We start from the raw sequence: 25,017 nt of genomic DNA, 5'->3' as shown, positions 1-25,017 counted from the left end.
TTTTTGCCTATAAATTAGACAAGTTCAGTGAAATTATATAATTGAAATTTTGAGTGATTCGAACTCTGGTTCAATTTATTTAAATAAATTTGACAGATGGATACAAAAATATGCAAAACAAGAAAACGATTAGTCGGAAACGTTATGTCCCGAAGTGGACATTATCCAGCGATATTTTTTTTTCATCTGTCAAAGAGATTGGATTTTCCTGCACTCAGAAAAATAATCGAGTAAAATTTACTCGAATCGATGTTAAATTGACTCCTTTTCGTTGTGATTTTTGATTAACTATATTTTAGAGTTGATTTTACTTCCATATTTAGGTGTGTTAATATTCGGAAGAGCTGTTTTAACTTTTTTCCCTAAAATTTACATGACAAAAGAGTGCAAATAACTCTTTAAGACTGAAAATAACTCGTTCCAAGAGTTAAAAAAAAAAAACTTTTTTGGAGTTAAAATAACTCTTTCAAATCCCAAAAGGATAAATTTTGCAATTTTGTGTTTTTTTTTATTTTATCATTTTCTTTATTAATATTGTCTTGACCTCAAGTTCCCTATATTCCGAGCGAAATATCAAGTATGATACACGCACATGTCTTCATGAAACACTGTTACTGTGTTATCACACTTGCACATTAAAATTTTAATATGATTCACATTAATTGTCGCTGGTGAGAGTCCAAATGTGTAGTTTGTGTGTTTAAATCATTTTATATTCAAATTTTGATCTATTTGTTGATAAAAAGGTAGACTGATCCCGCAAAATTTGATATAAATTGATTTATAGCATTAATGCGAAAAACTAATGCGATTTTCTCTTTAATTTTTTAATGTGAAAAATATTTATGCTTTAGGTAAATTTAAACTTAGTTTTGCAGGCCAAGTCCACTTCTTTATCAACAAATAGAAAAATGCCAAATATTAAGTGACTCAAAAACACAAATAACATATTTGGACGGTCACAAGCGACAATTAATGTGAATTACATTAAAATTTTAATGTGCAAGTGTGATAACGCCGTTAGGCATATTTCTAGTTGATGTTCCATATGAACTTTGCCACACGAAAATCTTCTTGGCTGAAGTATATTCTTAAAACGAAAACACTTAGGCATGTACTTCAGTCGAGATGAAATTTTACATCGAAAAAGAGTAATAATTACACCGATATCCGACAAATTAATTCAACTCGCACGATGAGTTTTTTCAACTCTATTTACTAAAATTTACAACGAAAAGGAATAACAATTACATCGATATTCGTAGAGTTAATTCAACTCTGCCATCGAGTTGTCTTAACTTTTTAGGTTTTTGCTTAGGGAGTTACTAAACATTGTTTTCTTGAATTTTCCATCCACTGCTACTGTCAAAGTTACATAGAATTTTCAAAGTGCTTTGAATATGGAAAAGTTTTGTAATTTTAACTGAATTAGAAATAGAAGATGATTGATCTGATTGATAATCACTTAATTATGCATTTGCTACAATTTTATTTTTCACAAAATTTTAAATGATACGGAAAGGTTTTCAGGCTTTTCACACACTCAGGTTTCAAGTACTTCATATTTTTTCCATATTCTTTTATATGAATTTGACCTCAGGCAATATAAATTAATAGGTTCTATTAAGTCACATTTTCTGGAAAATTTAGGTCAGATTTACACTGAAGGAATATGACAAAAATATGAAGTGTTCGAAGCCAGGGTGTGTGCGAATCTTGAAAGTCTTCCCCTACCTCTTCATACATCGAATTTCATCCCCAAAAATCTTTCATGCTCCATGTTGGTTTTTTGCGAGTTTTAGTGGTTTCAGTTTCAGAATGCCTATCCCTAGTTCCGAAAAACCAGTTCCATGGATTACGAATCTTATGACGATCCGTAGATTCTTCTTCTTCTTCTTCTTCTTCTTCTTCTTCCTCCTCCTCCTCCTCCTCCTCTTCTTCTTCTTCTTCTTCTTCCTCCTCCTCCTCCTCCTCTTCTTCTTCTTCTTCTTCCTCCTCCTCCTCCTCCTCCTCTTCTTCTTCTTCTTCTTCTTCTTCTTCTTCTTCTTCTTCTTCTTCACCATCAGTTATGTCTTCTTCGTCTGGCTCATCTGGGGTTTCTCCTGAAGTTGGTCCTGTTCCTTCCTCTGAAGCTGATTCTTCTGCTTCTGAAGCTGGTTCTTCTTCATGCGAGTTTGGCTCTTCTCCTTCCTCTGGGGCTGGTTCTGAGGGAGTATCCGGTGGAGATTGACCGTTCTGTTCATTTTCTTCAGAATTTTGGGCGGTTGTTGCTGAGAAACGAGTGGATTCATTTTAAAAACGTACTTTAGTAATTGTCATTCAAATAACAATTTTTCTTTAAATTTGAAATCCACTTCTAAAACTAATACCAGTCTTACAAAAATAAAACGTGACTATTATTCGCCATCACTATTGTAATCTTATTTATTCTGAAAGTTTTTCATAACCCAGTTTATGAATTTAAAGTTTGAAAACTGCTAAATATTCTGCTCAATTTTCTTATGCCGCAAATTTACTAAACGGAATAGAAAAATTATGTTTTATTGCTATGATTTTTTTCAAAACAATTTAAAAATTTTCACTTTTAATACTCGTTATACTAAAGAAATTCAATCAGGAAATTATTGAGTGTCTGCTTTATTTAAGGCAATAATTAAGAATTTTATTTTTGTTTTTAGATTTTGTACCCGATTTATCGAATCCCTTTGTTCTTGGAAATTAATATCTCTGAACAGAAAAATTCCGTAAACTTTACAAAAAGTTGATTATGCATAGAAATATTTGGTGCATTCTCCAGAAGATCACATATTAATATTTTATTAATCTATGACTTCTCGAGTATTATTTGTGTAACTACTAAAAATCCAAAGAGAAATAATTATGCATTTTCTCTCACTATTCACTTATTAATCACTAATTAACTTACCTGAAAATTTTCCTTGCAGTATTATAGCTAGACAAATAAGCACGGAAGTTTTTAATTTAATCATCTTGGATTTACGTTGAGCTACTCACTTGTCACTTTGATACTGAAAACTAATGACATTGTTACATACGTTATATATATCTACTACGGCAGCTCTAAACCTCTGTTGTCAGGTATTTTAGAAATTCCATAAAATTTTGCCACACTGTAAATTTTTGTTTAAATGAATTCATGCCAAGATAAGTAATAAAATAAACTATAAAAATGATTTTGTAATATAAAAAAAAAGTATATACAAATGCATTGCATTTTGAATTTTAATGTCTGAAACATGTTTTATGTACACCACAACAACAATCTGAAAACACGATATTCGTGACATTTTGATTTTTTAGAATGAAATAATTTCTATGAAATAATTATTTTAGGAAAATAAAAAATAAAAAATACTGAAACTAAAAAAAAATATCTCTAATATAGCCTTCAAAATGTAGGGGAAATTGGGGCACCACCAAACACTAATTTTTATTTTTAAACTACTTGGACTATCTCGACCTCCAGTGGACAAGCATCCCTATAATGCCTATAAATATAAATTTCTGTATGTCTTGTCCTCTGAAGTCGAATATCTGATTAAAAAATCGCAGTGTTTGGTGGTACCCTGTATTTGATGATGCCCCAGTTTCCCTAACTCAAAAATTTTTGTTTTGAAAAGTTTGTTTTAATTTGCAAAATTATTATAAATCTTCAAAGATAAGTATTATTATAATTTCGATGAAGATTAATTTTTAAAGCAGTTATAATTGAGGGACTAGGTAAGATACCAAGCAAACCGTTTCCGTTCATTCTTTTTTTTTTCAATGGTAGGGGAGACTGGGGTAAAAAGTCACAATTCGAAAATTTCATAATTCAATATCTTCCAAGATAAAAGAGATAGCGGCTTTAAATTTTTTCCTTAGATAGCTGCCATGGACCTTATTCAATGTCGTAAATTTCTCAGAATTCTAACAGGGGATTTATAAAATAAAAAAATATTGAAATTTTTAGGCTTGTTTTTGAAATATTTTCCTTACAAGAGATATCAATTATTACCTACTTATTTTCCAAAATTGATGCACTTGGAAATATTTCCTAAATGATTTGGATTCCCTGAGTACGAATCCACTATCCGTTTTAGCATTTTCCAAATATCCTTCTCTCCAGAAATCTTTTTATTAAAAATGACCACTTGGGGTAAAAAGTATCAAAAGGTATGGGGCAGAAAGTAACAAAAACCGAAGCAATTCCTGATGTCTCACGGCGAAAGGAAACGTCATTCATTCTTATGTGTCGTCGCTTGTTGTTTATTTTGTATGGGTCACACAATTTGCAATTTTATTGGAAAGTGGTGTTCTAGTGAGGTCAATTGTAAAATTTTATGATATTTTCACGTTCCAACTGCTCCAATAAACAACCCTGAACAAACTCTTGAAGAACCGCATTATCCGGAAAGCTATGCAATGTCAGGGTGTTATATTGTAATTCACCAGAAGTCAAAACACGAACAGGTATACAAGGCAAGAAACTATTTAAGCAACTAAATGGAACTGCTGGAAAAACCACTGGAATATCTCAGGCTCTGAGATAGTTCGATACCAGCCAACAGAAACACAATAAATAATTAGGTGAGATTCTTAACAATCTCACCTACTATAATCCTAACAAAATTTCATGTCGTCCGATCGACCTCAAACTTGGCCAAAATGTGTTTCGCCACTTCCTGATCACGAATATATATGTGGCTATTTTACGTTCCCGGCCGGCCGGCCGGCCGGCCGCTCTTTGGAGCTTAATAGCTCCTAAACTAAAAAAGATATCGACTTGCGGTTTTCGGCAAAGGTTATATATCGGGTGAAAATTGCAACTTGGTGCATTGACCCCCCACCCCTCCTTCCGCCATTTTGAAGACCCCCCTTTTTTTGTTTTCTCAATAGCTCCGCCCCTATGGCATCGATCGGGCTCAAATTTTAGTATGTTATAGCTGGGCCTTAGAGCTTTCCATCAATACCAAACTTAAGGTCCCCCGACCCCCCTGACCAGAGCTATAAGGGTCCAAAAAAAATTCTTAAAATGGCCATAACTCTGGTTTTAATTGTCAGAATTTAAAAAGTGAGGGCTTTTTGGAAAGCTCTCGTGAAATGCCACTTCACCTTCTAACATCGAAAGTTCATAAAACCACCGCTAGGGGCGCTATTATTAAAAAGAAAATTTTTAAATCTTAAAAGTTAAATAACTCAAAAATTCCATTGTGCATCGGGCTGAAATTTTAGTATGTTGTAGCCGTTGATTATACCTATCAAACAAAAAAAACCTTAAGTCGATCTAAAACCCCTGACCCGAGCTATAAGGGGTCAAAGTTAGAACATTGACCGGCCTCTATCTCCGGTTTTAACTAACATAGCGATCTAAATTTTACCTTTTTGGTTTCGTCTCGATGAGCACTTTCAGATGGAAGTTCAAAAAGTCACCACAGGTGGCGCTGTGATAGCGTCAAAATTCATCGAAATTCAAAGTCACTTTTCTCAAAAACGGCATTGTGCAAGTTAATGAAATTTTAGTATGTTGTAGTCCAGTCTAGGACGTTTCCAAAATGGTGCGTATGTGCGCTGTGGTTTCAATAGAACCGGAGATATGAGTCACGTTTATTGAGAAACATAGGAAAAATTTAGTCATTACGAAGCTTCCAATGGTATCAAGCATGGGCACTTTCCCCTATAGGTTGAATTATTCTTTAATTAATAAAATAAATGGAACAAATGAGATTATTCCTGAGGTATAGGAATTACCACAAAATGATAGCTCCTTTATTGCCATAAATAGCAAATTATGCTACTACTTTTAATAGAGCTAATATCAATGGGTTCACTAAGGGCCATAATAAAATTCAAACACAGTTTCTTGGCTTTTTACTTTGGCTACCGAATTCTCTTGTTATTATTATTAATCTTATCGAGATATTTATTACAAATTAATCATTTTTACAATGTCACATCCCGTATTGGAAGAATCTGCTAAGTTCATTGTAGACCGCCCAGGAGCGCCTTCCCCTATTGTTCCCCATTCTCTTGTTAAAGGGTTTCAGAATTAAAAAAAAAAAATGGTTTTGAAGATTTAACAAGAAAAAAATTGAATATAGAAAAACTTGGATATTAAGAATTAGGTCGGAGTCTATTCAGACTGAAACATTCTATTTATTCAGAGAAAACGTTTTTAAAAGTGTTAATATGTATAAGATCAAATTAAACGCTTGCAAAAAATATTTTAGATTGGAATATTCTATTTTAAAATTATCTGCAGGCATTCTTTTTTAATTATAAATAATTCTAAAAATTGTTTTCTTTTTGGGTTCACCTAGGAGTCCCAAAAGAGACGAAAGAGTTCAAATGCGTTTGAAAAATCGTAAAAACCAAAACTACCTTATTTTACAAAAACAAATTTATAGATCCTTATTATTATGCAAGGAACTCTGCAAAAGCCACGTCTCAATGACATATTTCGTACCTATGCTCTTGAGAATAAGAAATTTACTTCAAAGGGAATTCTGTCTAGATTCTTTGAAGGCATATGCTTGTCTATAGAAAAAATGGTATTCCGTATTGATTTATAGTATTATATTATATTATATTTTGCGTAATGTATTCGAAATATTCTAGATAGGGGAGACTGGGGCAAAAAGTCACAAAACGGATATTTTATTTTTTTTTTGCAAGCTACCCGAGCACCTTCAGAATTTCTAATTAACACAGTTTCATAGGAAATTTACTGCTCTACAACTCTGTGAAAGTCATTTTCTTCTATTTTGTAAGGAAATATATTTATCGAGCCGTTTTCTAAAAGGTAAGTTTGTGATCATTCTCAAAAATGCTGGGGCAAATAGTATCATGCATAAGATATACTATCACATTTTGATTCGCTTTATTACGAGATTTCGTAAATTTAAGTAAAATACCTAGATTACATATTTTTATAGGAAATTTATTCTTCTACACCTTTGTAAAACACCGTTTTCTCTATCTGAGCGAGAAAACCGTATTTTAAGCTATTTTACAAAAAACACACAAAAGGCTGCAAATCGTCTGACCAATGCAAACAACAAGCGGCGACACATAGCATTAACGTTTCTTTTCACAGTGAGACATCAGAAATTGTTTCGGTTTTTGTTACTTTTTGCTCCATAGCTTTTGTTACTTTTTACCCCAAGTAGTCGTTTTTAATAAAAGAATTTCTGGAGAAAAGAATCTTTGTAAAATTCTAAAACAGATAGCGGATTTGTATTCAAAGAATATCCAGATAATTTGGGAAATATTCACCAGTGCATCAAATTTAATATAAGTAGATAATAATTGATATCTTCTGCACGGAAAATATTTCAAAAATAGGCCTAAAAATTTCGATATTTTTTATATTTAATAAATTCCTTGTTCAAATTCTAACAAACTTACGACATTGAAGAAGACTTATGGAGGCTATCTATGGAAAAAATTTAAGCCGCTATCTTATTTATCTTGGAAGATATTGAATTTTAAAATTTTCGATTTGTGACTTTTGCCCCAGTCTTCCCTATTAAAGACTTTACGTGTTGACAGAATATTCCATAAAAATATTTGTATTCTTAAGAAAATTCGTACTCCTAAGAATCTTCTGTTTGAACTATCTTCAAAAGGACTAGTGCAATATATATTCGAGATAAATTTTATAGGTTTCTAGAAGATCATTCACTATCCTAACCGCAATAATCACTTCTAATGGTTTTTGAAGTACTAATTCAACCAAAATCATCTATTTTTTAAGCCAATCTAAATCAATCGGATTTCCTGTCTGATATTTTGTGCAGTTTAAAATATGAAATGCGCATTAATGCACATATCCATGGCGATTTATGAGAAATGTCTCTTTTTTTCAGAGAACTAAGGTAAAGTACCCTTTATTCGACCGGTTCCTCTATTCGACCGGTAGATTTATTTATTCAATTTAATTATATTTGCTATAATATTTTGTGTATGATCTAACATTAATAGGTCAATTATTCTTTAAATAATACGAATCAGTGACAAATTCATAGAAATTGATGAAATTCACCATCAAATATTCAAAAATTGACCCACCGGTCGAATAGAGGAACCCGGTCGAGTAAGGGTACTTTACCTTATGTAAAAAGGAATTGAGATAGTAGGGAAAATGTCCTGCCTGAATATTTATGAGGCGTTCAAGGTGAATGTTTGTCCTTATTCTCTAATGCACTTGAAAATCGATTGAATTCCATTGAATAATTATTTAGGTATTTTGATGAAATTTTCAATTTTCATGGACGTGTTGACGCATAAAGAATAAGTTGGTGGCTGAAAGACTTTAGGCATGTTGGTGAGAAATAGTAGCAGTTATTGCGATTATTGATTTTTGAACACAATATAAAAAAATCAATATTTTACCAGAATTTAATTTAATTTTAATCCTTAGTAGCATTACTTTGAGGAATTCACTTTTCTGAATATTGGAAAATACCTACTTCTGTAATTCATTGATGTTCGTACATTCCAGGAATCGTTATTACATTCTATTATCCATCTCTTAGAAGGATTCTTCGTAGAATTTTCCGCAACAATGACGCGGAAATCGCATTTCTCCTTCAACTCTTCTCTGGTGGTTGTCCTTTTGCAAGCTAGTGAAATTCCTTGCAGATGATTTTCTCGAAAAAATATCAATCGATAAATCGATTTATATTCTGTGACATTGTGACGATCAAAAAAAATCTACAGAATTTGTGGCATATATTTTTACATTCTGTCGCTGTTATTGTTAAAACCATCATAGACATGTGGCAAATGCTCATGCCACATTGATCCGAAAACCCTATTCAAAATATTGATATTATCATTTCGATATCGAAAATAATTTTACTCTCTCTCTCATTTCTAGTGATGAAAACACAGCCGTAAATCATTCAGGAGGCATGGCTGCGGCACAGATGGCAACTACGGAGACAGAAGGCTGGCGAAGGCCACGATCGGAATCTTCGGCAGACGCTGAAAGTGTTTACATGACGAATGCCGTAATTTCGGACTCGGCATATACACATGGCGTCCTTTCGAGGCGCTCAAGTGTAAGTATACTTTTCCTTTTTGTCGAGTTGTTTCAATGTAAAAGACATTCTAGTACCACTGACTGGCTTATCTTATTGCTGTGGTATGGCCTATCTACAATAATCAATATAATTAATCCCAGAATAGTTGGCGAACGATATTCGAGGGCAGGGTTAATTCAAAAATTTCAGTAACTTGAAGCACATAAATAACGTGACTAATGCAAATGACGCTTCAAGATCGCGGAAGATTATGCAGGTCATGTGTCCGTTTAATGGGGTCAGTGAATGAAATTTTAGACGAACTGCCCTGATTTGCTCAGCTTCGTACAACATTTTGCCCACCTATGTAGGCCTCATTTTTCCCGGAAGCATTATACCGGGCATAAAAAATTTGCACATCACTACTTAGATGGAACTTTCGTCTACTTCTTTTCACCGTTTGTACAAGGTATAATGCGGTAAAAAGTCGATTTTATGCTATTTTTCTAAGACATGTTTTAGTAACACTCAGAAACTCATTTTTGCACTGCATTCTGACAGTCAGTTAAGTGTTTGGTTAGGTGTGATTCTCTCATAGTCACATCTATTGTAATCCTCGAATTTTCTCTGACACTTCCAATCGATTTTACAGAACATTTTTTGATCATTGCTCTTTCTGAAAGTGACCAGTGACCGATTTAAAGTAAAATGTTCAAAATTGGGCTTGAAAACAAAGCAAATTGAATGAAAAATGCTCAAAACGCATCGCATGGGCAATGAAAGAATCACACATACCATAAGCAGCTTCAGGATTAATGTTTGATTTGACAAAAGTTAAACAAAAACATCTGATAAAGTCTCATTTTAATGGGGAAGTGCGTGTTTTCCTTCGAGATTTTCGTGAAAATTATTTAATATCCCAATTTTCTTGTGAACTCATTCAGTGGTCAAATATTCCAAAGCAGCGTGCACAGTGTGACACCCAAAACAGTGAGGAATTCTCAAAATCGGTGGTCAATAATTTTGACAGATGTTTTTACGAAGCTGCAAAGCCAAATTTTCCTGAGCTGTAAAGGTGGTAATTTTTATTAATTTTGCTCCACCCACAAAAACAACCCCTTTCAAGCAAAATAATTTCATGGTAAATATTAACCCTGATAAACCCTCTAAAACTTGGAATAGTTGTTTTATCTAAAAGAGACTTGAAGTGTGAAAAAATGCATAAAATATTACACATCAAAATTACGATTCTAGGCTCATTTTTTATTTTTGCTTTTTGGACCCAGGGAAAAAGACCTAGGCTTCCAAGCTGGTCAGGAAATGTGACATGTTGGACTGGCTATTAGAATATATGACCATGAATGACGTTTATTTAATAACTTGAAAAAAAATTTAACTTTTGCGAAGCTGCAACATTACGAAGGAGCAAAACCTTCCCCTTACAAACTAGAATAACATATCTTTCAGAAAGGAAAACCCTTACTGCAGTTAGATAACTTTAAAACAATCTTTTTTGCACTTGAAAACGAAAAATGTCTGCAAAACCTTCCCCTATCCTTAAATTTGCCATGGTTTGTCTTAGTTATGATGTGAGTTTGCATTATTAAAGGGTTTTCATGAAATTTACAATAAATATGAGTTATGTAAAATTAATATGAGTAGGGGAATGTTGGCATGGTTCGCACAGAGTGAACCTTCAAACAACGCAAATTTTCTCTTTGTTTGGAAAGAGCTAGTTCATTATTTCTTAGCTATAAGATAGATAATTATTAAGTTCATGTAACGAGACAAGGGGTAACTCATTTCCATTTTTTCTGACAAGGGTTGCTGGTTTCTCGGGTTTCGCGATGCAATTTTTGGGTTACTCGGGTTTCGCGATGCAATTTTTGGGTTTCTCAGGTTTCGCGATGCAGACACTGGGTTTTTCGGGTTTCGCGATGCAATTTTTGGGTTTCACGGGTCTCGCGATGCAAAAAATGGGTTTCGCGGGTTTCGCGAAGTGTTTCTCGGACAATTGACGAGGGTTTCTCAATATGAGTTACCCCTTGTAACGAGATGAGAAATGGTAAGTCAGCTCTTTGCAAACAAAGAGAAAATTCGCATCCTTTGAAGGTTCACTCTGTGTGAACCATGCCTACATTCCCCTATGCAGATGAACAAAAAATCGTTGCATTTCAAAAAGTTTGACGTCCGATTTTCTCTTTAATTCGGGTGACATTTCGGTCCCAAATGCCCAAATATGAGAGAGTCTACTGTATATTGTGAGATACAGTAGAGTCTCTCAAATCTGAATCTCTCACATTCGAACGCCGTTTGGATTCAAAATGTCAATTGTGAGCTTATGTTAGAAAGTTCGTATTCTTGGTGAATGAAAATCATATTTATGTGCTTCTTCCTGAATGTTTACATACATTATGGTCGTGTAAAATGAAAAGGAAGTATGTTACCACTAAGACTTACGAGAAAGTACGGGAATTTGATTCAGAGTACAATTTAATCTCACACAAATTTCGTTAGTTTTGAAAAAATCGTTCGAATTTGGGAGGTGAGAAATGTCAAAAATACCCCCCGAGCGTTCGAATTTAGGAGACTCTACTGTATAGAGTAAGTGTGCCAAATTCCGGCCAACTTGCAATTCCGGCTACCTTTTTTGTTCCTCGAATTTTCAGGAATTTTTAGTTTTTACATACTCCAGAGATTATACAATGCAAAAGAATAACAAAAAAATGTAGCTTCGACAAATGAGATGACGTGAAAAAGACATTTGAAGAATTCTCGAAGGGCAAGGAACTATGAAAATGAAGGTGGCCGAAATAGGGCACCAAAGCTATATCTACATTTTTATTCATTTTAAAATGTATTAAGAATGAATTTAAAGTCAATAAAGACGATAAACTGTCTACAAGGTTCTAAGGAACACTCCTTAAGTAGAGGGAATGAAAAAATCAATTTCTATTAAATATATTACATTTCAAACATGAAACTTTGGCGCTTGCATGCAACTATGCCGAAATTTGGTGCACTTACCCTATACAACATTAAAGAAATCGTGCGAAAAGGGTTCAAAACTTTTTACTTAACCTAATATGTAATTTAATTTTAAAGTGACCAAAAGCCCTAGCCTTTATAATTTACAAGTTATGACAATTTTATTTTATTTAAAAATATAAAAAATAAAAGTTATGACAATTTTCTTTTATTTTAACGTTCTGCAGACGGCTACGAGTGCAGTTCCTACCAAGCCAGCAACTTTTATGGGCAGCATAAAAGAATGGTGCATTGCGTGGTGGCATTCGGGTCGAGAAGACTCGGAAGACTATGGATACGAGGCTGAGGATCCATCAGATTTAGGGTATGCAACACCTGTATCCATAGAAACTCCTTTACAAAGCTCCGTTTCCAGGTAGTCTACATTATACAACAAATCTGAAGCAAAATTATCAAAAAAAAAGCGTTACAAAGCGTTGCAACTCACAATTAGGACTGTGTCGTTTTTTTTAACACTTTTCTTTTGTGTTCAATGTTTGGAGGCCTTGTTGTTTTTATTTTATTCTGTTCAGCAGCCAGAATTTTAGAGAGATCACAATAAAAAAAGAAGAAATAAGAGAATGGATAGAAAAAATCACACACTGCTTGGTAGATTTTGCACCCTTTGACAATATTGTAACAGGTCGTGATGGAAGTAGGAGAACAAATCAAAAAAGTTTTTCAATGAAAAGAAAAAGCAAATTGGTGTAATATGTTGTTTGGTGTGAAAGTGTTGATGACTTTGTGAGTAGCTTTCATAGTGGATATTTGCTTTAATTTTTCAGTGTTCCATTTCAGCCACTTCTTTGCACTCCGACAGACTAAAATGTATCTCTTGGGACATATCTAAAGCCTCTCTGCAAAAGTTTCACGAGGCTAAACTTTGAAAATTTACCCTGTTGATTAAATTATTCCGGACGATTGTGGAAGTTTTCACTTCCTCCCAATTTATTTGTTATTTTCTTGCCTTGTACTTCTTTTCACAGTCCGTAATCCTTACAGTCCCTTTGCCCTATGTATATGAAAAGAAATTGAATAACTCAGTTTGACATATTTTTACTTAACTTTTCTTTATTATAAATGTCGGTTTCCGCATGGGAGGATATTTAAGAATATTACCACCACGGATTTCTTTTTTTTTTGTCTTTAGTATGAATTTTATTTTATTAGGGGTTTAAATTTTTATGACATTGTGGGATTGAATTTTAGTACAACATGATGTTGTTTTTTTTTATAATTTTATTGATTAATTTGTCGGACTCATTGTGGTCTTAATTTTAGAAAACACTGGAATTTCCTATTTTAGTGCAATGGCATTGATCTTAAGATTTGATTTTTAGAAAATCTTGGGATTCATTTAAATGCATTACAGTTCTAATTTTTGGATATTTCAGTATTTGTTTTTCGATATTTTTTAGGATTGATTTTTAACAAATTTTTACGTGTTTTTAGAATTGGTTTTGAAATATTATGTGATTGATGTGAGGAACATTTTATGGGATTGATTTGAGAATATAGTACAATTACCTTTTAGTCCATAATGTAATTTATTTTACATAATTCTGTAATGGTATTGATTTTTATCAAATTGTGGGATTGATCTTATGACAATATAGCATTGTTTCTTTTTGTATATTTTGAGACTGGTTTTGTAAAGACATTGCGACCTTCATTTTTGTGAAGATTGAACTAGCCATTCAGTGCATAGCAGAATTTGCTTTAGAAAATTGTCGGATTGATTTTTGTATATTGTATAATTGGTTAGAATTGGTATTTTATAACATTTTAAATATTATGGGATTGATATTTATAGAATAATGGAATTGATTTGGGAATATTATGGCCTTGATTTTTATATGTTTTAGAATTGGTTTTGAAATATTTGGTAATTAATGTGAGGAATATATTATTGGGATTGATTTGAATGTACCATTTAGTGCATAATGTCACTTATCTTATAAAATTTTGTAATGGTAATTGACTTTTTGCCAAATCGTGGGATTGATTTAGAAACATTATGGTATTCATTTTTATACGTTTTCTAATTGGTTTTGAGAAATATGTTTATTAACAAGAAGATTATGGAAGAAATATTATGGGATTGATTTAATTGATATAGTGTGATTGTCTTTTAGTGCATAATGTCTCTTACTTTACAAAATTTCGTAATGGTATTGGTTTTTAAAATTGTGGGATTGATCTTATAAAATTATAGCATTGTTCTTTAACTGATTTCAAGGTATTTTGTGATTTATTTCTAAAACATTACAACTTTAATTTTAGAACAGAATTATCTTAGCTCTATAGAACATAACGGTATTTATTTTAGAAAATTATGGGAATAATTTTCATATATCTCAGAATTGGTTGGGATTGGTTTTAGGATGGGATATGGAACAATCTTGTAGTGCATAATATGATATTTCATTGTGGGTTTTACTTTTAAAAAAGTGTCGTTCGTTTATAACATAAGTGTATTGTTTTAAAATGTATAATGGCATTGATGTTAGAACATTGTGGGACTGAATTGTGATATTTTATTATTTCTTGTCGTACATTATTTCGTTACATTGTGAGATTTATTTCTAATAGATCACAGCATTGATTTTACAACATTGATTTGTTGCTAGAAAATGGATTTTCAGAATCAATGCAAACTAAAATTAAAAAAAAAATCTAAAAATTTAATAAAAAAAAGGTATTCTGAATCAAGTTTCCTTATAAAATATGTTTAAAAATAAATTATCGTAATTCTGTAACATAATATCAATCCTGCAATATCAAGAAGTCCATTAAAGAGTGCTCTAGAAACTATGCTATAAGTATGTTGTATTGAGTTTTTATTATTTGCTAAATTACAAAAATGTTTTAAAGAGAGATGCAAAGTGGCTGAAAGTGAATGCTTGAAAAAAAAAAAAAGAATTTTCTTTCAAAGAACGAACTTTAGCGAATTATAGTCACCTGATTGGTATGTGTCTCATCTTTTACTTATTAGGTGCACGTCTCTGAATGTCATCCGAGACCCTTATGCACCCGCCAGACCAGGCCTCGTGGCCGTTATTCCGGACGTTTCGCCAACGCCTCTACGATCGTCAATGGCGCCAATGTCACAATTGCAGGAACTTCAGGGTGCACGTGATTCCCGATCCCTGCCTACACCCAATCGCCTCGGGTCACGGTCCGTGAGCCAAGACAGTGTGTATACTATTCTCATTCGACTGCCGCCAGACGGTGGTCAGGGCGACGAGAAAGCGCCCTCCATCAAGATGATTCAGGACGATGTGCCCTTGCCGCTGGTCGGTGGGCCACCTAGGCGTCCACTGCCGTCACGTGACTCAGAATACAGCCTACCGCTTGGCCGGCGGGCGAGTCATGCAACAGACGTGCGTATACCCCTGAATGCAAAGATAATCCCGAAGAATTTGACAGCCGTGAAACCCCCGGCAGCACCACGAGTGGCGAAGAAAAAGAAAAAGTCCCAAGAGAAGCGTCAGGAGACGAAGGCTGCTAAAACACTGAGTGCCATCTTGCTCAGTTTCATCATTACATGGACACCCTACAACATTTTGGTGCTGCTAAAACCGCTAACAGCGTGCACAAAGTGCATCCCACAGGAACTATGGGATTTCTTCTATGCCCTCTGCTATATCAATTCCACCATTAATCCCGTTTGCTATGCCCTATGCAATGCATCATTTCGTCGTACCTACGTTCGGATCCTAACGTGCAAATGGCACACACGCAATCGCGAAGCTATGACTCGTGGTGTCTACAACTGAGGCCGCCCGCCGCTGGGCCTCCTGGCGGCGGCGGCGCCAGCGCAAGGTGGTGGCCTCGCGTCCAAATAAATACGCAGCCATTGCAACCTCATACGACTTACATATGCCGCACAAATGCACCGTAGACTCTCCACCAGAAGCATCACGATGGCACTTTTGCTAACTCTGGCTTCCCTGTTGTATCATCGGCGACTTTCGGTAAATATTACAAAAGCAATCCTTTACAATGGAATTTTGTTTATTAACCTAACCAATATTTTAGCAAACATAATTCTCCCTTTAAATTTAAAATATTCTTTTTAAAATAGTTTTGCTGAATCTTTACTGAAAATGTTTTAATCTTCTATTTAATTTTTATATGGAGGTTTCTGTTCTCCTTCCAAAAAAGCTCCACCTATACGTAACATTAGGTCACGCCCTTTTTCGTCATGAAATTCGAAAACAAACATTAGCGCAAAGTAATTACAAAGTAAATTCCGTTTATTTTTGACGATATGAAATAACGAGGAAATCTCAATATGCTAAATTAACATTCCACATAACCCTACTTTACGGCGTTATCACACTTGCACATTAAAATTTTAATGTGATTCACATTAATAGTCGCTTGCGAGCATCCAAATATGTTATTTGTGTCTTTGAGTCACTTAATATTTGGGGTTTTTCTATTTATTGATAAAGAAGTGGACTTGGCCTGCAAAAATAATTTTAAATTTACCTAAAGCATAAATATTTTTCACATTAAAAAATTAAAGAGAAAATCACATTAATTTTTCGCATCAATGCTATAAATCAATTTATATCAAATTTTGCGGGCCAAGTCTACCTTTTTATCAACAAATAGATCAAATTTTGAATATAACATGATTCAAACACACTAATTACACATTTGGACTCTCACCAGCGACAATTAATGCGAATCATATTAAAATTTTAATGTGCAAGTGTGATAACACAGTTACTCTACTTCGGACTAATGAATGATCATACCATACCGTTTTTTGAGGTTATAACAAATTTCACATATTTTTTTTTAATTTATACTAAAATTGTATTAAAAAAAAAACATAATTCTATGAATTCCTGGATAAACTCAAAAATATTTAGTTAAATTTTTTAACAGTGAATCATAATTAAGGGGTATAGCAATATTGATTTCATGGAATTTTTCTAAACTAATGCTTATTATCGAATCAGGTAAAACTCAACTTTGTCTCAGTACATCGATTGCATCTGGGAAAGAGTCTGAAAACTTCTGTCTATTAAAAGTAATTTTGCATCCTTCACTAAACTTGAAAACAAGAAAAATTTAAATTTTGATTTATTTTTCGAAATTTAAATTTATTTCCAATATTTTTCCCAAAATACGACATCGCTTAGGAATTCCAGGAATACTTTGTGATGCCACTAAAAAGTTGGAAAATTGAATTCCGACATAATATAACCTAGGAAACATTATGTTCCTTAAGTCGGAGTACCGCAAACCAGAAAGACTTATGTCAATAAAAATTCAATTTGTTCCCGTTTTGGAGATAGTGGGTGTCAATAGTTTGTTGCCTGCTTGTTTGAGAAATCATGTGAAAAAATTATAGAAAAAAAATACTTTTTCATATTTTTCTTTTTGCAGATGAGTTCCCTGTAATCCGTAGATATTATTTATATTTTTCAAAAAAAAATTATTTTATATCAAAAATAATTGTTTTCCAAAAGTTAGTCATTTTTGAAAAATCAAAAGTTTGTTGCCTCATTTAAAAAACTAATTCAAAATGGTCAAAACATGCAACCAACTTAATGTAAACCGGTTACATTTTGATTTTATGTCATTTGAAGATTTTTAAAGTTGTCACTTTAAAAATCTTTAGTAAATTTCGCGTAGATTTCGAAGTTTTAATGAGCAACTCAATCCAAAATTCAAATTTGGTAAATCCAAATATGGCAGTATCATAAGGTCTCTCTCAAAATTATAATGTTACAAAAATGGTCATTCTAGAGAGTAATTGGTGACGGGTCTTAAAAAATATGACCTAATGTTACATATTTATGGAGCTTTCTTAAAAGACTAAATTGTCATAAAAGACCTAATTCTGAGATAAGTTTTAATCCATTGCCATATCTTTTAAATCGATGAAATTTTATCTAATCGAAATTTTTAACCCTTTCTTACTAAAACGTACTGTATATTTTGTTCCACTTTATGCTATTGGTCACGTAATGACATATGATCAATAATACAAGATCAATTTCCCGGTTTTATAGATATGACAGTGACTTTAGGTTTTGAAATGTCAAAATGTTCTTATTTAAAAGTGTCAAATTCGTTTAGTCTAATTTTGAAAATTTTGAGTTTCGTTAATGAAATATAAAGCGTTTATATTCTTCATCATTAAATTGGAAAAATTGAGATTAATGCCTCCGGTACAAGATTTAGAAAATTTCATAAAGTCAAAATTTGCATCTCTTTCTTTCAACAAACATTTTGCATATGTCTGTCCTGTTCTTGGAAACGCTAATTTAATTAAGCTAAATTGATTTTTTGTGATATTTAGAAGAAGAAGAAGAGTGCAGAAGAAAAGGATAGATATATGCAAAATATTTGAGAATGAAATGTGAATTTTGATTTCATGAAATTTATCTGATCTCTTAAGAGGTGTGTCACAGTTGAATATAATAAACTTTTCATATCTCAGGATTCCAGGCATGTTCTAGCAAAGTAATAAAGTTTCATCTTATTCAGTTAATACGAACTAAATATTTTACACTTAATATTTCCCTTTAATATACATAAATAAACAAGAAACATGCATAATAAAAAAATCATCCATTTCATAATATCTTTACTGAGAGTTAAAAACAAATAAAATGCGTGCAGCGAATTGAGTCATTTCTTTTTTAGCACAACAAAATATCGGCCTCATTGCTATATATACAGTATTTTTAAATAAAAAAAAAAGGGAATATGGTAACAGTGAGATGGTGAGATAAATCGATAAAAAAGACTTCAAAGAGATGCTAAATAATTACTGAAAACAGATGCAGAGAAAAAAACCCTTCGGGATATTTAGGGAATAATGAATTAATCCATAAAGATGAGTGAGCTTCCAAGGTGAAGCGAATTATATCTAAATATGTTGTTATATAGAATACCCACGTCCCATTTACAACCCCTCTTGCAAAAGAAATAAATTTAGGGGATTTTTTTTTCCAAGAAGAGTTGACACTTTTGCGAAATAAAGCAAGAGATGGTATATATATTTTGTAATGACATTGCGGAATTAATTAGAAAATTGTCCCACCTTATCCGTTATATATTTTAAATGAATGTCAATACCCAGCGAGCACCAAATGCTAACCGATTGCAATTCAGCTGAAAACATATGTATTTTCAGCTGAATTCTGCTAACCTTGAAAGAAAATAGGCGATTCAGTGCCATTTCCATATATTTGGTTAGCACTTTTTGTTCGACAACTGCTGATCAGTCAGCAAATTTTTGCTAGTCGATTCAGCAAAAATATGCTGAAAACGCTACTTTTTTCAGCTAAGTGTGCTCGCTGGGTAGTGCCAAAAGTCAAAATTGTACAACTGTTACTTTCAATTTGTTTCTACGTTTCTACAAGTTTTCTTTTCCACAAATGTTAAGGAAAACATTAATTTTGCCTAAATTTTGAGATTGAGACAAAGATCAAGGTTAAAAAATCAATACTATGGTAATCTGTAGTTGGGAAATCAAGATCGAAATGTCAAATCTGTCAAATGTTTTGAATTATTGATATCCAAGACACTAACCACGGATTATTCAAGTTTAATGATTTCAAAACGTCAAACTTCTTGTTATTTCTGAAATGCTGTCAAAATTCGATAAAGGCCTCTATTTCTTGTCAGTTTTTACAGAATTTTGACACTTCCTCCTACAGTACTGCGCAGGCAATTTCCTTCAAAAAGCAATTTTTCACGAAAATTTCTCTCAATGTGTAGAGACCTTACAGGAAATTGTCAAAAATTGTAGCGTTTCAAATTTTATAATTAATCGTAATACAAAACCAGAGATATTGTGTACTACCAAAGGACGGACGGCCGGTCGGACCCGTAATTGTCGACTTGTTATTTTTGGCATCAGGGATATTACACATATAAGATTAATATTAAGATTAATATTTTCTGAACTGCGAGAATTGCAAACAAAGATAGCAAGTGTTTCATCATGCCTTTCTCTCGCGTTTCGCGCGAAAACTGATCGAATCACAGTTGGCACTCATGGAAAATTGCTAGAATTGCTTGTAATACGATTCAGAGAACAATTAATACGTTTCAGAAAACAATTAATACGAACAGTAAAATCTTATTCATCGTGTTACTCCACTAGAGTGCACTCTTTCTAGCCCACGTATTTTTCCATTTGAAATTTTGCATTCTATACACCTCTCTTTCTGTTTTTTCTTACTCTTAGTATTAATCTTAATGTGACTCCACGGTGATGACCATGTCACATATAAGATTAATATTAAGATTAATGCTTTCTGAACTGTGAGAATGGCGAAAAAAGATATCAAGTGTTTTATCCTGCCTCTATCTCGCGTTACGCTCGAAAACTGACCGAATCACAGTTGGCACGCATGGAAAATTGCTCGAATTGCTTGTAATAGGATTCAGAAAGCAATTAATACGAACAGTAATATCTCACTCATCGTATTACTCCACTAGAGTGTACTCTTTCTAACACACGTTATTTTCCATTTGAAATTTCGGAAACTATATACCTCTCTTTCCGGTTTTTCTTAATATTAATATTAATCTTATATATGACACCACGGTGAGCACTTTGATGACCATGTCAAATATAAGATTAATATTAAGATTAATACTTTCTGAACTGCGAGAATGGCGAAAAAAGATAGCAAGTGTTTAATCATGCCTCCCTCTTGCGTTTCGCTCGAAAACTGACCGAATTACAGTTAGCACCCATGGAAAATTGCTCGAATTGCCTGTAATACGATTCAGAAAATAATTAATACGAACAGTAATATCTTATTCATCGTCTTACTCCACTAGAGTGTACTCTTTCTAGCCTACGTATTTTTCCATTTGAAATTTTGCATTCTATACACCTCTCTTTCTATTTTTTCTTACGCTTAGTATTAATCTTAATGTGACTCCACATTAAGATTAATATTAAGATTAACAGTTTCTGAACTGCGAGAATGTTAAAAAAAGGATAGCAAGTGTTTTATCTTGCCTCTCTCTCGCGTTACGCTCGAAAACTGACCGAATCACAGTTGGCACATATGGAAAATTGCTCGAACTGTCTGTAATACGATTCAGAAAAGAATTAATACGAACAGTAAAATTTTACTCATCGTATTACTCCATTAGAGTGCACTCTTTCTAACACACTTTATTTTCCATTTGAAATTTTGCATACTATATACTTCTCTTTCCGGCTTTTCTTAATATTAATATTAATCTTATATGTGACACCACGGTCAGCTCGACCTGAGCACTTTGAGAAAATCAGAGGATTACAATAGGTGTAATTTAGAAAGAATCACACCTAATACAAATCATTATGACTCTTAGTTTTATTATATTTTAAAATTTCTGGAAGATAATGCAATTTTGTTAATATATTTCGGAAAATTTGAATAAATTTTCCTGAGTAATTTTTTCCTCAAAAGTACATTTTGTTAAGTATGGACAATGCGCAGTTCTTCTTTTTTTAACAGATTTCGGTCTTGATCTTGCTTTGTTCTTAATCTTAAAATAAAGGTAATGATAAAGTGGAATTCCATGTTAGTTTAATGAATCTCTACAATTCCTTAAAATCTTCAAAATTATTTTAGTAAAAAATCTTTAAAAATGATCTGATTTTTTCGTATTTCTCGAAAAAAAAATATATGAAAGTAAAACAACTCAATAATGTAAATGAAATTTAGATTTTGTATATTATTAATAATTTTATACGTTTAAGTATATACATTTAATCTGGTAAGAAATAAATTAATTGAAAAAACATGTAAGAAATCTTGCATTATTTTTGTATGCAAGAATGAAGGATTTGGCATTAAAAAGTGACTAAAGGAATTTTGGAAATTAGTATAAAAAAAAATTAAAACCATAAAATAAAATAAGAATAAAAAGATGGCAATGATAGAGTTATTGAAACCCAAAACAAATACTTTGACCCTAAATTTTGAACTTTGATTGAAAGGAGATGTTTGATGTGTAATTTGAAAATCTGAAAATCAAAAGGAAAATGACCATCAAGTGTAATTTGTGTGTGAAAAAGGTGGAAAGATGTGAGTTAAAGTAATAATGAATATTAGTATGATAAAAAAATTCACTTTAAATGGCATTTGCATTATCATCGAAAAAACACTTCACATGGAAAAATCACGAGAAAAATTTGAGAAATTCTTCTTTCTAAAGCACAATTAAAGCATTATCCACATGAAATTAAATAATTACATGTCGTAAAATATTTTATTTTCCCTACGCTTTGTGATTGGCTTAATGCTTGGAAAGCTTTGCATGCTTCCAAGCTCCAGCCAATCAGAGAACGCGATCAGAATAAAATATTTTATAGCATTGAAATATTTAATTATACATTTGGAAAATGCTTAAATAAAAAATAATATTTCTTTCGTATCTGGTATTCTTCTTGCTTTTTCAAACATTGATAAAACTTGCAATTCATTTTCTAAAACATGTTACAAGAAAAAAGGAAATGTATAAAAAATAGTTCACGATCTAAAGAAATCACATATTAATTTAGGCTGTGTGTTAGATTTATTACATAAAAAAAAAAAAAATATATACAAAAAAAACAGAAAAATTTATGAAGGGGCAGTCAAAAGAAAGGAATTTATACAAATCAAAGATTTATGAACAAGTTAAGCAAATACTAACCATAGAACCAAATGCAATTTAAACTGTTGATCAGCTAAAAAAAGTCTCCATTATTCTGTTAAGTGTTAAGGGTAAGTTTTCAACGATATCTTTCAGTCTTTTCAAATTTATAAAACAATAACCTTTTTTAATCCATCGAATATCAAATGCATAAACATTGCAAAAGTTTTGGCTTTTGGTGTTTACTGGGAATTTTTATTGTTGCTGGTGCATCTTTTCGATTTAGTAGTCTATTTAATCGACAAATAATTTTGCTGGCAGCAAAAGAAAGCTACAGTTAATACAAATTCCGTTTACATTGGCATATAGCCTACAATTGCTGCTGAATTCAAGTTCACTCTCCTCGATTTATTTGTATTTTTTCTAAATCAAAATTAAATTAGGGTAAGTGTGCCAAATTTCGGCATAGTTGCATGCAAGTGGCAAAGTCTCAAGTTTGAAATGTAATATTTTTAATACAAATCGATTCTTTTTATTTCTTTTTCTTAAAGCGTATTGCTTGGAACCTTGTAGACAATTTATCGTCTTTATTTACTCTAAAATCATTCTTAATACATTTTAAAATGAATAAAAATGTAGACGTAGCTTTGATGCCCTATTTCGGCTACCTTAATTCTCATGGTTCCTTGCCCTTCGGGAATTCTTCCAATATTTTTTTCGCGTCATCTCGCTTGTCGAAGCTACATTTTTTGTTATTCTTTTGCATTGTATAAAATCTTTAGAGTAAGTAAAAACTTGAAATTCATGGAAATTAGAGGAACATAAAAAGTAGCCGGAATTGCAAGCTGGCCGGAATTTGGCACACTTACCCTAATGTTTTAATTTTTTTCCTTATACCTTTAGCACAAATTTTGAACAGAAAAATTTCATGAAATAAAAATTCACATTCCTTTTCTACTTAATGATTTTGCACATGTCTATCCTGCTCTTTCACGGTCAAAATCGTATTGAACAAAATTGGATTTGTTGTTACGTTCAAAAGAAGAAGAAGAAGAAGTAGAGTGCCAAAGAGTGGGACAGACATATACAGAAAAAATAAAGAGAGGGTTATGAATTTTGATTTCATGAAATTTTCTTAGATTAAAAGGGCTAAAAGGCATGGAGGATCCATTACTTTGAAAATTTTCCATTTCTTGAGACCCTGCTCGATGAAACACGACCCTTGTCTGCTCTTAAAATTGGACTAAACTAAATTGAATTTGTTGTTACGTTGAATAGAAGAACAAGAGTGCCGAAAAGTTTTAGAAAGAAGGAATGTGAATTTTGATTTCATAAAATTTTCTTGATCTTGATGGCAGTGCAGGAGCCATTACTTTCAAATATTTGCCATTCTTGAAACAACATTCGATGAATTTTTCTTTGGTAACTATGCAATGAAATCATAAAAAATTGAATTAAAATGAGAAAGGAAACATTTATACAAATTCCTGCTTGACATTGCCTCACAAAGTCTTTTGCGTAGGGAAACTAGATATCAGCCAAATTCAAAACCAAAAGCTAATGCCTCCGGATCATCTTTTAGATCAGGAAAATTTCATTCGAAATTCACATATGTTTCTTTCTCTAAAGTTTTGCTTATATATTCTACTCTTTCGCTCTCAAAAATTGACTGAACTAAATTAAATTTGTTATTACGTTTATTAGAAGAAGAAGAAGAGTGTGATAGAGTAGGTTGATCAAAACTTTTAAGTTTTAGATTAAGGGCAGAATCACATTGAAAGTAAAATGCTCGTCGTATTTCGTTAATTTACGCATTTTCATTGCAATTCTTATGCAAATTCTCGATTACCGTATTACCTTATCTCATACTCGGTGGCACTAGGTGAAAATAATATAAGAAAATTGAAAATTTTTTTGCTCACCGTTTATCGAATTTTCGTTTTATTTCTTCAATTTTCTTATATTATTTTCACCTAGTGCCACCGAGTATGAGATAAGGTAATACGGTAATCGAGAATTTGCGTAAAAATTGCAATGAAAATGCGTAAATTAACTAAATACAGTGAGGCAATGGCGAGCATTTTATTGTCAATGTCATTCTGCTCTAGGTTTGTTTTAGATTAAGTTTTCTTATCTAAAATAGTACAATGGCGGCCAAAATAATAAAATCACTTTGCAAAGATTATAGTTCTTTAACTTGTGTATTTTTTCCCATTTTGTTGGTATAATAATTCCGAAGTAGAAATCTTCAAATTATTAGAACCATAGAATAAGGATTGTTTTGGACGTTAGAGGTCTCTCTTTTACAAAGAATACGTCAATAGTGAAATTCAGTTCGGCCAAA

At 32.4% G+C, this 25,017-nt stretch overlaps 2 protein-coding genes across 3 annotated transcripts in view; one reads left to right on the top strand and one right to left on the bottom strand.

The window, feature by feature from the left end:
• LOC129803331 (muscarinic acetylcholine receptor DM1) overlaps positions 1-23,159 on the top strand; it is a 103,686-nt gene extending 80,527 nt beyond the window's left edge. The window contains exons 5-7 of one of the 2 annotated variants that reach the window (XM_055849789.1): positions 8,882-9,065; positions 12,242-12,429; positions 15,049-23,159. In XM_055849789.1, coding sequence (XP_055705764.1) covers positions 8,882-9,065; positions 12,242-12,429; positions 15,049-15,832 — 1,156 coding nt within the window. In that variant the 3' untranslated portion in view covers positions 15,833-23,159. The remainder of the gene's footprint in view (positions 1-8,881; positions 9,066-12,241; positions 12,430-15,048) is intronic. The other variant, XM_055849790.1, reaches the window with a different exon arrangement.
• LOC129803332 (histone H3.v1-like) lies at positions 1,470-3,069 on the bottom strand. Its single transcript, XM_055849791.1, has 2 exons — positions 2,927-3,069; positions 1,470-2,270 (listed from the first exon to the last, which is right to left on the bottom strand). Exons 1-2 carry the CDS (start codon positions 2,988-2,990, stop codon positions 1,753-1,755), a joined length of 582 nt encoding a protein of 193 aa, XP_055705766.1. The 5' UTR covers positions 2,991-3,069; the 3' UTR covers positions 1,470-1,752.
• Positions 23,160-25,017: the final 1,858 nt, after the last annotated feature.

Source organism: Phlebotomus papatasi, chromosome 2 (assembly GCF_024763615.1).
Source record: "Phlebotomus papatasi isolate M1 chromosome 2, Ppap_2.1, whole genome shotgun sequence".
NCBI lineage: Eukaryota > Metazoa > Arthropoda > Insecta > Diptera > Psychodidae > Phlebotomus > Phlebotomus papatasi.
Note: the sequence above shows the minus strand (reverse complement) of the source record. Positions and strands in the feature narration are given on the sequence as shown.